Source organism: Brachycentrus maculatus, unplaced genomic scaffold (assembly GCF_059751285.1).
Source record: "Brachycentrus maculatus isolate JH-2025_06_01 unplaced genomic scaffold, ASM5975128v1 h1tg000650l, whole genome shotgun sequence".
Taxonomy (NCBI): domain Eukaryota; kingdom Metazoa; phylum Arthropoda; class Insecta; order Trichoptera; family Brachycentridae; genus Brachycentrus; species Brachycentrus maculatus.
Window position 1 is genome coordinate 104393 of NW_028281386.1, and position 14177 is coordinate 118569.

General features: G+C 34.8%; 1 protein-coding gene across 1 annotated transcript; it reads right to left on the reverse strand.

Moving 5' to 3' along the window:
• Positions 1-422: 422 nt before the first annotated feature.
• Positions 423-2929, reverse strand: LOC148300829 (putative deoxyhypusine synthase). The gene is made up of 2 exons (XM_088274236.1): positions 2091-2929; positions 423-817 (listed from the first exon to the last, which is right to left on the reverse strand). The coding sequence occupies exons 1-2, from the start codon at positions 2852-2854 to the stop codon at positions 469-471; spliced, it is 1113 nt and encodes a 370-aa protein (XP_088130362.1). The 5' UTR covers positions 2855-2929; the 3' UTR covers positions 423-468.
• Between the last annotated feature and the right edge of the window lie 11248 nt (positions 2930-14177).

A 14177-nucleotide genomic window follows, 5' to 3' on the forward strand; every position in this document is an offset into this window, starting at 1 on the left:
AGTGCTTTTACACTCTAATATTTATTTAAAATTACCCTGGACTGGGCCCTGAAGCGAAGTAGTTATCACCTTGCCTTCATGTAAGTAACGATCAAGATAAAACTGTGTCAATACGATGTAGTGCCCTATGCACCATTGGGTGGGGATAAGGGGTAAGAAGAAGAAAAAGACAATCAATTACGTGATAATGGGTCTAACATATTTTTAAAATCATTGTTAAAATGACCAAACCAAAAAACTGCTTAATGATTTGACCAGATTATTTTAATCAAAAAATATATTTATTTCTTCAGATTTTTCAAGCTGTGACATTTATTGTTACCGTTATGCAATCAGCAAAGAGAATGGCAGACTAAGAAGTCTGCTAAATTGAAAGGAGACAGACACAAAAGTATAAGGAATAAATAAAAATACAATTTGAAAAGTCAAAATATATATATTTTATTTAATATAATTTGAGTAAGCAGATCATTCGTCGGTTTTCAAATCAAAATGGTGTCTTGCGAACGTCTCTCCAACCAACAGCGGAAAGATCAAACTCGCCTCTGCGTAGATTTTGACCGGACTGGCGTCCTTCTTAATCTTCCCCCAGGAGACGGCTTCGTCCGGTCTTGCCCCAGAGTCGCTCCCGTCAAATTCGGACGCAGTGTTCAGAAACACACTGAACTCCGCCCCGTTCCTCATCAAATTGGCGTTACAGATATGGTGTTTAATGACCCCGCCTCCCAGGATAATCATTCCCGTGTTGTTTGCCTTGACGGCCATGGTGTTGAGCCTTCTCAAATCGCTTAAAATATCAACAATGAGTCCGGGATTCCTGTAATAAATGCGGGTAATTGAACTATTTTAGAGCTGAGGTTTATTTAAAGGTGGAGACTGACCGGAGCATTTCGTCGTAACATAACGTCGTAACATCGCTTGCGGCGAGCATCAGCGAGCATCTGAAACTATGGATGGAGTGCTCAGCTTGCTGTACTGACTGCCTGAATGCTCGCATTGTAACGTGTTACGTTACGACGAAATGCTCCGGTCACTTTTCACCTTAAGGTAAACATGACACTTTTCGAGAGTTAGGGATGTTCTCATTAACAGATGAAAACACAAACCGTTTTTCAACATTTTGAGTGGGTCCAAATACTTGTTCACAAGTCTGGATTATCTCCAATTATAGGAGTTATTTTCCTGTATAAATGAGAATCATCAAAACATCATCATATGTAATACTCGAAAATAGTCGGGTTTAGATTAACAATATAATGCTCGAGTTTTTTTCAGAAAAATAGAACTAAAAATATCACGTAATTTTATTTTTTATTGAAAGAGTTTAAAGTTGTCCACCAATTCATAAAACAAAACGGAAGCAATAAAAATGTAAAAAAAACTTCACCTAACTTATTCTAAGTATAATAATAATTATAAAATAAAAGAGATAAAATTTTATCATTTATTGAAGAATTTCCAATAAAAGGTGTCAAGTAGCTCAGTTGAGTTGATTACCTTATGTAACGCAAGTACACAAGCGGTGGGAGATACCACACATGAGCCGTCCGCAAACACTGCTCCATTAATTAGTTAATAAACCCACGAAACTGGTCTTATACAAGTATTTTTATATTTAAATCAGTGTTAACTCAACACATTGTTGTCAGGCAGTTCTGTTCATCTACCCCGACCCTAATTATATACTGGCAGTCTGCCGCCCGACCCTCAGTATACTAATCACAAATAGCCGCAACACCCAATTCCCATCTGTACAATGTTTGCAGGCGTCTCTCGCACTCTACCTAAAGCAAATAGAACGCTTTCAAGCGTCTCCCGCTGTCTACCAACAGTATGGAAAAGGACCATAATTATACTCTGGCAGTCTGCCGCCCGACCCTCAGTATACTAATCACAAGTAGCCGCAACACCCAATTCCCATCTGTACAATGTTTGCAGGAGTCTCTCGTGCTCTACCAAAAGTAAGCAGATAGAACGCTTATAAGCGTCTCCTGATTTTTACCAACAGTGTGTAAAAGACACTTTTAAGTGTATATGGATGTGGATTTGAGTTAAAGAAGAAGAAAAAGATAATTTTACAGTTATTATACCTGTAGGAATGGAAATACATCATGTCTCCTAGACTTCCATCTGTCAACGCAGGACTAAATACTGGAATATTATTCTTCCACGCCCAGTAATGTATAGATTCCTCATTATTTATCCTCTCGCCAAGGCGTGCTATGATTTTAGACGGAGTCCAGATGACCGCGTTCGATTTCTGTTCATGTAACATTTCATCCAACAACGGCATGATCCAATCTTCGAACTTACAGTAATTATCATTTGGGACTAGTAGATTTCCTATTCTGTTGATACCTTTCTCTCTCAAATCGCTTCCTTTGAGGCTAAAGTCACCTATGTAAGTGGACGCCAGGCATTTTATAAAGTCTTCTTCGACTCCCCCTGCAGTTGTTACGAGGCAATCCACCATTTTATGTTGAACTAGAAATCGTATCGTGTCTCGCAAACCGGACGATACCATGTTGGAAGTAAAACCTAGGAATATCGTACAGTTACTCTTCCTTTTGATGAATTCGTCATTTTCGTGGACGTCTAACTTGTCTTCTTCCAGGGGTATCCGTCGACAAGCGATCATTTTGTTGATTTCCGCAACAGCCAAACCGAAGTTGGTCGCTTGGAAGCCGGAAGTGACGTAGCTTTGGAGTAGTTTGTGATAATCCAAGCCGTTGTTCCAATCATAACCTCTAACTGTCGGGGTGTTTGTCGGTATCTTTTCGCTTTTCAATAGAACGGCTGACGCCGCCATCTCCGGCACTGCTTCTGCACTCGAATTTGAACTTATTTCTGCCATTTTAAATTTGTTGCAATATTATTGTTTATATTAAAATACATAACCTCACTCCTTATGCTGTCAAACTCACATGTCAAATCGAATGTCAACACGAGAGACTCGTTCATTTACACAAAGCGATTGTTGCGTGATCGCTCTGATCGAAGTTAGTGATCATTAGACGTAAAAATCTTTTGAATGGAATGAGCTAGGTGTAAAATCCATATAGTTTTAGTATACTTAAATGAATGGCTACCAATATTCGATACTTGTCTTTGTTTTAATCTATCTTCAAACAAATTATGCTTAAAATTTATATTTGAGGCATTAACTTTGTGATTTTCCATTTTATAATTAAAATGTAACTTTGTTTTAAAATCACTATAAATATTTTATTTTAACTTAATTATAATGTCTACCAGTTTCGAAGCTAACCGCTTATTTATCAAGACTAATTCAATACTAAAACACTATCTACACGTTTTTAGTAGATAGTGTTTTAGTATCAATCAGTCATGATAAAAAAAGCAGTTAGCTTCGAAACCGTTAGATATTATGTTTAAGTTATAATAAAATATTTTTAGTGATTTTAAAACAAAGTTACATCTTAATTATAAATTATGCTTAACTTACAAAATAACTTTGTTAGAAATCACTTTACATCTCATTGTAACTTATTTAAAATATCACCCATTTTCGAAGGAAATCTCAAGACTCATTTAGTAATACGTTCGAATATTTTAACTCTAAATAAAATAATATTAATTTCTTTATGAACGTAAAGTTTTATTTTTATTTCTTTTTAAATATCATTAAAATTAAAAATTAAATTAATTACACAATCTTTAAATATTTTAAAGTAAACCTGCATTTTATTATTATTTATTATCAGACACTGGATTATTCCCCCAACGGATGATATGTAAATATTTGTTGAAAATGTCTCAACTGAGTGGTATGTTCAGACTTCCATATTTTTTTTTGGAATTCTCAACATAGATGAGGAAGAATATGGAAGTGGAGAAAATCCAGATTTGTCAACAAGTATTGTGGACACACTCGAAATGTTTTGAATAAAAATAAGTGATCAAATTAATCTGCATAAAAATGACAATTATTTTTGTGTGTTTTGGGCGTTTCCCATTATGTAAAATAATCCGTGGTTCGGATCTCGCATAAACCTAATAAATGTATCCCTGCTAAATAAAAACTTTCCTCGTCCATCCATAGATGGCTTCTATGTCATAATGTCATAATGATATATTTAGGAATTCCAAAATTTCAACAGTGTAGTTATCAATCATGGGTAGAATGGTGAATATTGCACGTGTGTAAAGTGATCTCTTAACCAACCTTTGATAGGTCATAAGCCCTGTAAATACCCCGACTTCTATATCCTTCTTCACCTATGTAGAGATATAAAAAATAACGCATTAAATGTATTTTTAATATTTCAAGAAGTATTACATTTTATTTTTCAACTGAATTTTAGATAGAATTGAACTAGCATTGGAGGGAATCGAACCAGCAATGCTTGTTTGGTAGTAAAGTGTCCAAACAACCACTCCATGGTGCCATTTGACGATAACATGAATTTCAAACGCAACGGAGTCCTAGTACCAACCCTCTAAAATAACTCCTAAGCGAAGATACGCTACAAATATTTGGACACACTCAAAATGCTTTATATATTTTTTTCAATTGCATCAAAGGTTGAATCTCTTCCATCGGAACCTTCGACCAGTAATCTCGTTTTAAATTACTTTTCTTTACTTTCTAAATGCGTAATATTTTTAGTAGTGTGTTAAATCACTTTAATGACATCCTATACGTGTTTATCTGCATCTTGATCACCATTTTATCTTGTCACGGCCACACCTTGCTTTTACATAAGAAAAGCGAAAGGATGAATGATCGAAATGAGATCTGCAAGAACGCGCCGCTTTCGCTAGCTACAAACCGAGCCTTGCACTGAAGGACTAAATAGTCCTCAACGATCCTCACATCGAATTAAAGGTGTATCCTAAATTAAAAAAAAAAACAGTACAGGACCGGCTGCGCGAGAAGCCGCACGAGTTGTCCGCGCACAATTTTTTTAGAATACACATACACATATTTCATACGGAGGGCTACCTTCGTATGTTAACGATCAAGATAACACTGCGTTTATATAATGCGGTGCCCTATGCACCATCCCTATGAAAAGGGTATATATATATATATATATATATATATATATATATATATATATATATATATATATATATATATATATATATATATATATATATATATATATATATATATATATATATATATATATATATATATATATATATATATATATATATATATGTCTTCTTCTTCGTCTTTTTTAAGGACTAGGTCCTGTCACTCTCCAATCCGCTCCTGGGAGGTGGAAGACCAGCTATCCCTCCATCGTTTAGGTGTTCTTCCTGGGGGTCTGATTCCGCTTATGCTGCTGTCCGCTGCTATCCTCACCACTCGATCCGAACTCGCTCTTCCCACTTGATTTCTCCAGAAACGTCTTCTTTCTCTTCCCCATCGCACAACATCTTCAACATCGCAGATTTTTCTTATAATGTAAATATGTATATATATATATATATATATATATATATATATATATATATATATATATTTATATATATATATATTTATATATATATATATATATATATATATATATATATATATATATATATATATATATATATATATATATATATATATATATATATATATATATATATATATATATATATATATATATATATATATATATATATATATATATATATATATATATATATATATATATATATATATATATATATATATATATATATATATATATATATATATATATATATATATATATATATATATATATATATATATATATATATATATATATATATATATATATATATATATATATATATATATATATATATATGTATATATACTATGTTTTTACCTTTCAATGACCGAAATTTTCATATTCTTTTCTAAATACCAAAACGAAGTTTTAAGCAAATATGCAATTTCGTTAAATGAAACCTGGGCTTAAAGAAAATTTAGGTGAAATTTAAATTGAGTGATCACTTAACCAGCCTAAGACAGGTCATCAACCCTGTGAATACCCAGACTTCCATATTACTCTTCATTTATGTTGAGATGTCAAAAAAACTTTGCTAAAAAGCAACTTCCAAGCAACCAAAAACAGACTACAGATATTGGTCAAAACGTTTGATACCATATATAGCTATGTGTAATCAGATAGTAGATAGTGCTTAAACATTAAAAAACCATAAATTACAAATTACTGCTGTATAAATGAAGCAACTTCTTTACATTTTATTTAATATTTTTGAAAATCACGAATTGATGATAATAAGGAAGGCAAAGGAAAAGGGAGTTTAGGGAAGGAGGTAGAGGGAAAAGCTAAGGGATGAGGTTTGATAGACAGTTAGGATTCTAACGATAGAAAGTAATATTATTTTTTGACATCTCATCAAATATCAAGAAGAATATGGAAGTCTGGGCAATATGAAAAATACTCCTATAATTGGAGATTATCCAGATTTGTGAACAAGTATTTGGACACACTCAAAATGTTATAAATACGAGTAGATAGTAATGTCTCACACGTTTTTTAAACCTCCACATGTATTATATTATGTCCTCGTGTATTGTGATGATGAATTTCTTTGTTTAAAATAATTTTGGTGGTGCTGTGAGTCGTATAATTTTATGAACGATACCACTAAATTATGGTTCATTATGGCACACGTAAAAGAAAGACCAAAATGGCGGAACGCGTAATATAATTTGATCGTAGCGAGCGGAGAAGTTATTATGCACCATATACCAATAAATATTACTATTATCACAAGCGTGGTCGGCATTCCGATGGAATTGCCAACTTGACTACGGAAAATTTCGCTTTGATGCAAAGAAATGTCTACCTACGCGACGTACTCGCGTGGCCAGTGATACAGTTCACTTTGGTGATACGTGAAGGTCGGTTTTTGAATGCAGGTTAATTTTTTTATTAAACTTTATTTATTTTCGGTGAAGACCAAATGCTGTCTATACAATGCCTGCATTGCTCCTGTTCTCTTATACGGCTGTGAAACATGGCACCTTACAAGGGCCCAGAGCAGCCGTGTACTAAGCTTTGAGAATAGGTGTCTGCGGAGAATTTTAGGCGTGCGGTGGTTTGTCTTTGTGAGGAATGAAGAGATAAGGCGTAGGACGCAGCAAATCTTGGTCACAACTGTCGCCAAGAAAAGGCGATTCAGTTGGCTTGGCCATGTACTCCGCATGCCTTCCGAGAGCCGCCGTCAAGCTTGCCTCTTTTACAAGGCATCAGGTTCCCGACCAGTGCTGACAATTCTACGGCAGTTCTCGTAAGAACTTCGGGACGCGGATCTGACTTGAGAGGATGCAAGGGAGCTAGCAGCCGACTGAAAAGCCTGAAGACAGTTTGTGGTCTTTATTTGCTTACATACGAAGCGGATATGGTTTAAATAATAAAAGTATCTTAGGTTCATATAGTATACATGTCTCTACTTAGGCTTCAACTTTATAAGTTTTATAGCCTATACCTACTCGTGAGTGAATTTACTCTTTATGTTTCAAGTTATTATTATTTCTTGTCTTTCATGAGTGAAAATTGTCATCAAACACACTTTCTGTCTTCTTCTCCATCTTATTCCTCATTTCTGAGGGTTGTGACTCTTGTGGAAGCAATGACGCTTCTCCAGTTATCCCTTGACTGCGCTGCACGTAGCGCTCCAACCACTGAAGTGCCTGCTGCTGCCTTAACTTGATCAGTACATCGTGTGGGATCTTACTCTCCCGCTCTTCTTCTCCAGGCCACGGATCACAACGATAAATTGAATTGAATTGAATTTCTGAGATCACTAAACTTCTTCGATCGTTTTTTAGTCATGATCTTGGTATTACTCTGGTTACATGTGTAATTATCAATTTACGTTTTGTTTTTTTTTTTAACTCTCGTTGAATTACTGGCCTCGCCAAGCCAATGTCGCCAGGGGCGTTCAAAGAAAGTGGTCACTGCCTGAACCGGAATCTGGACTGCCCCGAAAGTCGATCGCTCCATCACAATGCGCTCTATCACTCTACATATATGTACACACCGTACATACCCCTTACTCGCTGAGGCGGGTACGTGTGGTACACGTTCGTAAAACGACAAGTTTCTGGTCGATGACTCGTGCTGCGGCGTCACGACCACGTACGGCCGCCAAGGGAAGGTGTCCTGGATAAGTCTGGACAGACTCTGACTCTTGAAAACCCACGATTTTAAAATTCTTTTTTTATCATTTAATATGGTAACAAAACTTTTTTTATAATTTTCTGCAATGGTGCATAGGGCACTGCATCGTATTGACGCAGTGTTATCTTGATCATAACTTACATGAAGGCAAGGTGATCACTCCTGCGCTTCAGGCACCAGTCCAGGGTAATATTAAATAAATATTAATGTAAAATCACAAATATTTACTATCACCACCCTGGGAATCGAACACGGGAACTCCAGCACGGTAGCTAAACAGGCTAACCATTACACCACGGATGCGAACAGCAGCCAATCATGGCTAAGAATAATAAAATATTAATATGAAATTGAATAAGAATTCCAAATAAAAATCACCCAGTCTTAAAACCAATCAATTAATAAATAATGCATACATTCCATATCACCAGTCACTTTAATATTGAATAGCAGTGCTAAAACTAATATTTGCGAATCAAGTGGTGAAAATTGTATATTATTACCTTCAACTTACAGAAATTTCTGTTCATATCACCACATTACAAAACTCCGTGACAGATTCGTAATTCATGGGCTAGTTACATTTGAAAATGATAAAAGTATAGAGCAAACGCGGCAAACTTGGAATGTGATGCTAATGCGGAAGTCCCAATAAATCAAAACTTTTACCATTCATATTGAGATGTCAAAAAATAATTTTAAGAAAATAACTCCTAATTGGAGATAATCCAGATTTGTGAACAAGTATTTAGACACACTTAAAATGTTGTAAACACAAAAGAGTAAAATAAAATGACAACTTCATTTATAGTTTTTAACTTTTATTACTACTACTTTACTAATACTACTACTACCATTACGCCGTTTCCCCGAAGGGGTAGGCAGAAAGGATGGAACGTCAAACTCTTCTGTCCTGATATACACTCCTCGCCTCCTACACATCCATACATCTAGTCATACATGCCCTCCAATTACGCAGACTTTTGACACCACCAGATTCTAGGTTCTGATTGAAAAACAATCATTTTAATTTTTTATGTCGAAAATCATACATATTTAAGTTGAAAAATAATAAAGTTGCTGGTTTATTTTTTTAAAATATAGTGAATTAGTTAAAATGTTAAAGGGTTTAGATGGAGTATTTCTTGGAGACAAAATAAAATTTCACGCATTCGTTGATGCCTGGCAGTAACAGGCATCAAAACTAAGGTAGAGGAAAGGCTATTGAGATAGTATGGGCACATAGGACGCAGAGAACCTGATCATATTGTGAACCAGGCAATCGCCATGGATCTTCCTTGAAAGACATCTAGAGGGAGACCAAAAAAATCATGGATGCTGCAGAAAGATAACATGATACGAAGGCATGGCCTAGGTGACGTTGTCCATGATAGAAGGACCTACAGCCTGAGGACGAGGAGAGCGACCCCAACAGACAACAAAGACGATAAGTTGGGATGGAACCAGGAATGAAAAAAAGAATTAGTTCCCCCTAGAAATTTTAGTACAAACCTTCATAAAAAGAGTATGTATTTCACATTACTTGCATCTACTCTACTTACCATATACTTGTATCATTAAATTATAATTTAAAGACATGTGTACATATATTTAAATTAAATTTAAATATGCCATAAAAAATGATTGTATAACTGGATAGTTTATAAAAAGTAACAGAGTTTAATAGTCGACCATAAAAAAAATTGACTTCTTATGTCACAAAGTAGATCACCGGAAATTGACATAACACACCGGAAGCTAGCGACGCGAACCGGCTCACACATGGGCAAGTCTACACACATCCTTCTATGCATGCAATTAGGTCGTTAGATGCGGTTTATGCTTTCATAATTTCAGATCATTGGACGTGTGTGCAAAGCTAATCACACGTTACTTACGTGATAATCTAAGACAGTGTTTCTTAACCATATTGAAAGAATCGCCCCCTTAACCACACTATAATATAAAATATAATAAAATTAAAATGTAAATTTAGCACATTCAGGAAAATCTGTAGATTTCTCAATTTTTCCTCTTCATTTAGCTGGAATTTCTTCAATTTTAGGGGCTATTAATTTTATTTCTACTGTAATTAATATACTTTCAAATTTATGAGGAGATGCATGAACGTGGAAGTGGCGAATAATGTTTGCAAAGACAGAGTGGTGTGGCGTTCTATTCTCTCTGCCTACCCCTGCGGGGAAGCGGCGTGATGGTTAGTTGGTTAGTTAAAATGTAACTTTGTCTTAAAATCACTATTAATATTTTATTATAACTTATTTATAATGTCTACCAGTTTCGAAGATAACCGCTTCTTTATCAAGACTGATTCTACTAAAACACTATCTACTTTACAAAATTCTACATATTTTGACGGTTAGGCAAAGGAGCTTGGGTGGATATCAAGTGGCTTTATTTTTTTTATTATAAGTCTTGATAAAGAAGCGGTTAGCTTCGAAACTGGTAGACATTATAGTTAAGTAATAATAAAATATTTTTAGTAATTTTAAACCAAAGTTACATTTTAATTATAAAATGGAAAATCACAAAGTTATTGCTTCAAATATAAATTATAAACATATAATATTACATCTTGTTTTTTTACATCTCAACAAAGGTGACGAAGAATATTGAAGTCTGGGCATTTACGGGGCTTATGACTGTCATGGGTTGATTTAAGCGATCACTTTACACACGTGTAACATTCACCAATTCTACCCATGATTGACAACCACACTACTCAAATTCTTGAAAGTTCTACATTTATATGATCCAATTTTTTGAACATTATTTTTGCATCACTAGAATTTCACTAGAGACATCTATTGGTGAAATGAAAAAAAGATTCTTACTAAGCAGAAACTTATATATTAGTATGTGAGGTCCGAATCCTGGATTATAATCACATACCTACATGAGAAAAATCAGAAAATATGTTTTTTTTATTTTTTTATTTTAGCTTATAATGTGACCAGTTAATTTATTAACAACATTTTGAGTGTGTCCAAATACTTGTTCACAAATCTGGATGATGTAATAATAATAAAACCCTTATCCGCACCCCAATGGTGCATAAGGCAGTGCTTCATATAAACGCAGTGTTATCTTGATCGTTTATACATGAAGGAAAGGTGATCAGCCCTCCGCTTCAGGTACCAGTCCAGGGTAATATTGAATAAATATTACAGTGAAAAAATCACTTGTATTTATTTGACCCCCCCTGGGAATCGAACCCGGGACCTCCAGAACGGTAGCCGAGCGTGCTGACCATTACACTACGGAGGCATAAATCTGGATTATAGGAATTATTTTCCATATTATTTTTTGACATCGCAACAAAGATGAAGAAGAATAATTATTTTTATTCGTGCGGCGAAGTAGCGTGATGGTTGGTTTGTTAGATTAACGTAAACGTAGAACATCTCGTCGTGAGTTTTGCTCGGTGTAGCGATCATTTTTTGAAAAGTAATTAATAAAACAAAACACACAACAAAGACTTGGGTCGGTGGAAAATGAAAATACACAAATTTCACGGATCACATAGCGAGATACAAGGAGGTCGAACCGCAAGGCATAATTACTCACAATCAAAACAATGACGTCTGCTTAACAGACGTGTAATTAAATAACATTCCCAAATTAACACAAATACATATCTGCATTGCATTTTAATGGGGAACATTCGAGTTTTTTTACTTATTAGTTTATAAATATTTTTTTTACGTCTCAGCATCGATGAAGAAGAATATGGAAGTCTGGGCATTTACGGGGCTTAAGACCGTTATAGGCTCGTTCGAGTGATCACTTTTCACACATGCAACTACCAATACCAATACTACCCGTGATTGAAAATCACACTACTCATATTCATGGAACTTCTATATACATATATATATTTTATAAAATTAAACAACTGTGTTTTAAACACTTTTTTATTATTCGTACACTTTAACCAACCAGTTTCGACAAGAACCTTATCATCATCAGGGTTAATTATATTTTAAAACATTAAAATACTCATAGTTAATTACATTCCCTTACCAAAAACTTCCACACACTCCGTACATCATATGAAAATATGATTTAAAAAATATGATTAAAAAATATGATTTAAAAACTCTTAAATGTTATTTTTACTGTGCATTCAAGAAATGTTTATATTTTTTATTGTTTAAATTCGAAACATATTGCTTGAATTAAATAGAATTTCACTAGAGACATAAAAGAAGCTTTTTTTTTGAGCAGATTATATTCACACAAATGAGAAACGCCAGAAAATATCCTCTTTTTTTAAGCTTAGAATATGACAGTTAATTTATTTTGAGTGTGTCCAAATACTTGTACACGAATGAACACGTAATTGAACACACTTATAACGTTGTTAATCGACAAATACACAGAGATAATAAGATATCTGAACTATTGAACAAACAGTTTTTTTTTAAAATGGTGGAAGGAATGGCGAATGTTATACGTGTATAAAAATATCACTTAAACTAGCCTGCGACTGGTCGTAAGCCCTGTAAATACCCATCCTTTAAAGTCTTCTTAATCTATGTCTTCTTCTTATTAATTTTGATGCAGTGTTATCATGAATAATCGGCGGTATGTATAAGGAGATGCATGGATGTGGAAGAGGCAAAGAATGTATGCAACGACAGAGTGATTTGGCGTTCTATTCTCTCTGCCTACCTCTTCGGGGAAGCTGGGTGATGTTTAGTTAGTTAGTTAGTTTTTTAGACTTTTTCCCACATGTATTTTATTTGAGCAGTGACCGAGTTTCGTTTTTGATGACATTATCAAACTGATGGGAGGCTAGACAAAATAATGTTATATGCACAACAAGGCAGGATGTGAAAACGATGATTTCGTACAATTTTTCTTAGATATTACAAATGCATTTACGACGGGCAGCATCACCTGGGAGCATGTTCCCCATAGTACGAGTATAGGCATGGGATTTTCTCAATTTGAATGCATCTCTGTACGAGTGTATTATGGTTAGTAAGTACAAATTATGTGTCGGTATATTGTTTCCGTGAAAGAAAGTGCGAAATGGGGAAACAATGGAATTGAACCGAGTATTGTTCATTAATATGCGAGATTTTAATCAGTAAGCCACTCTTACAGAAAAATTAATTCTTTTTTGGGACCTATTCATCAGAAAATTTTATCGGTACCTAACGCTTTACATATGAAAATATCTTTTATGATTCCCAAATATTTTTTTTTCATTTTATCTAATTTGCATACTTACGGAAGGATGAAAGTAGACTGAATGCAATCGAAATGCGGTCTCTCAGAAGAATGTGCGACAGTACGATGTATGATAGATGTGCGATCAGTGAAATAAGGAAGGAATGCAAAGCTGAGACAAGCACTATCGATAAAATTAAGAAAGGTGTGTTGAGATGGTTTGGGCATGTAGAACGAATGAGTGAGGAAAGAACGGTAAAACAAATTTATGAGGTGAATGTAATTGGAAAAAGGAGCAGAGGAAGACCGAGAAAAATATGGCACGATCAGGTGTGCCAAATACTTGTGGAATGTGGACCACTTTAGGTTAGGAGTCGTAACAATCGGCGGGTATGTATGAGGAGATGCATGAACGTGGAAGAGGCGAAGAATGTTTGCAAAGACAGAGTGGTGTGGCGCTCTATTCTCTCTGCCTACCCCTGCGGGGAGGCGGCGTGATGGTTAGTTAGTTAGTTAGTTATGACATGGCCATTTGAGTTTTGCCACGCGATCCATGATATCCTCTACTTTGGTTCATTTCCTGGTATCTTCATTGTTTATTCTATCCATCAGACTTTAACCTAGCATGGATCTATTCATGGATGCTGTGTGCACCGTTATATCGAGGTTTTGCTGTACTTTAAGTTGTTTTTTGACATCTCATCAAAGATGGAGAAGAATATGGAAGTCCGGACTTCCATATTCTTCCATAGTCAGCCCAGGCTGACGACCGTCATTTCGCTCACTCCTTTCAAGAACGTCGTAAATAAAAAAAATTGA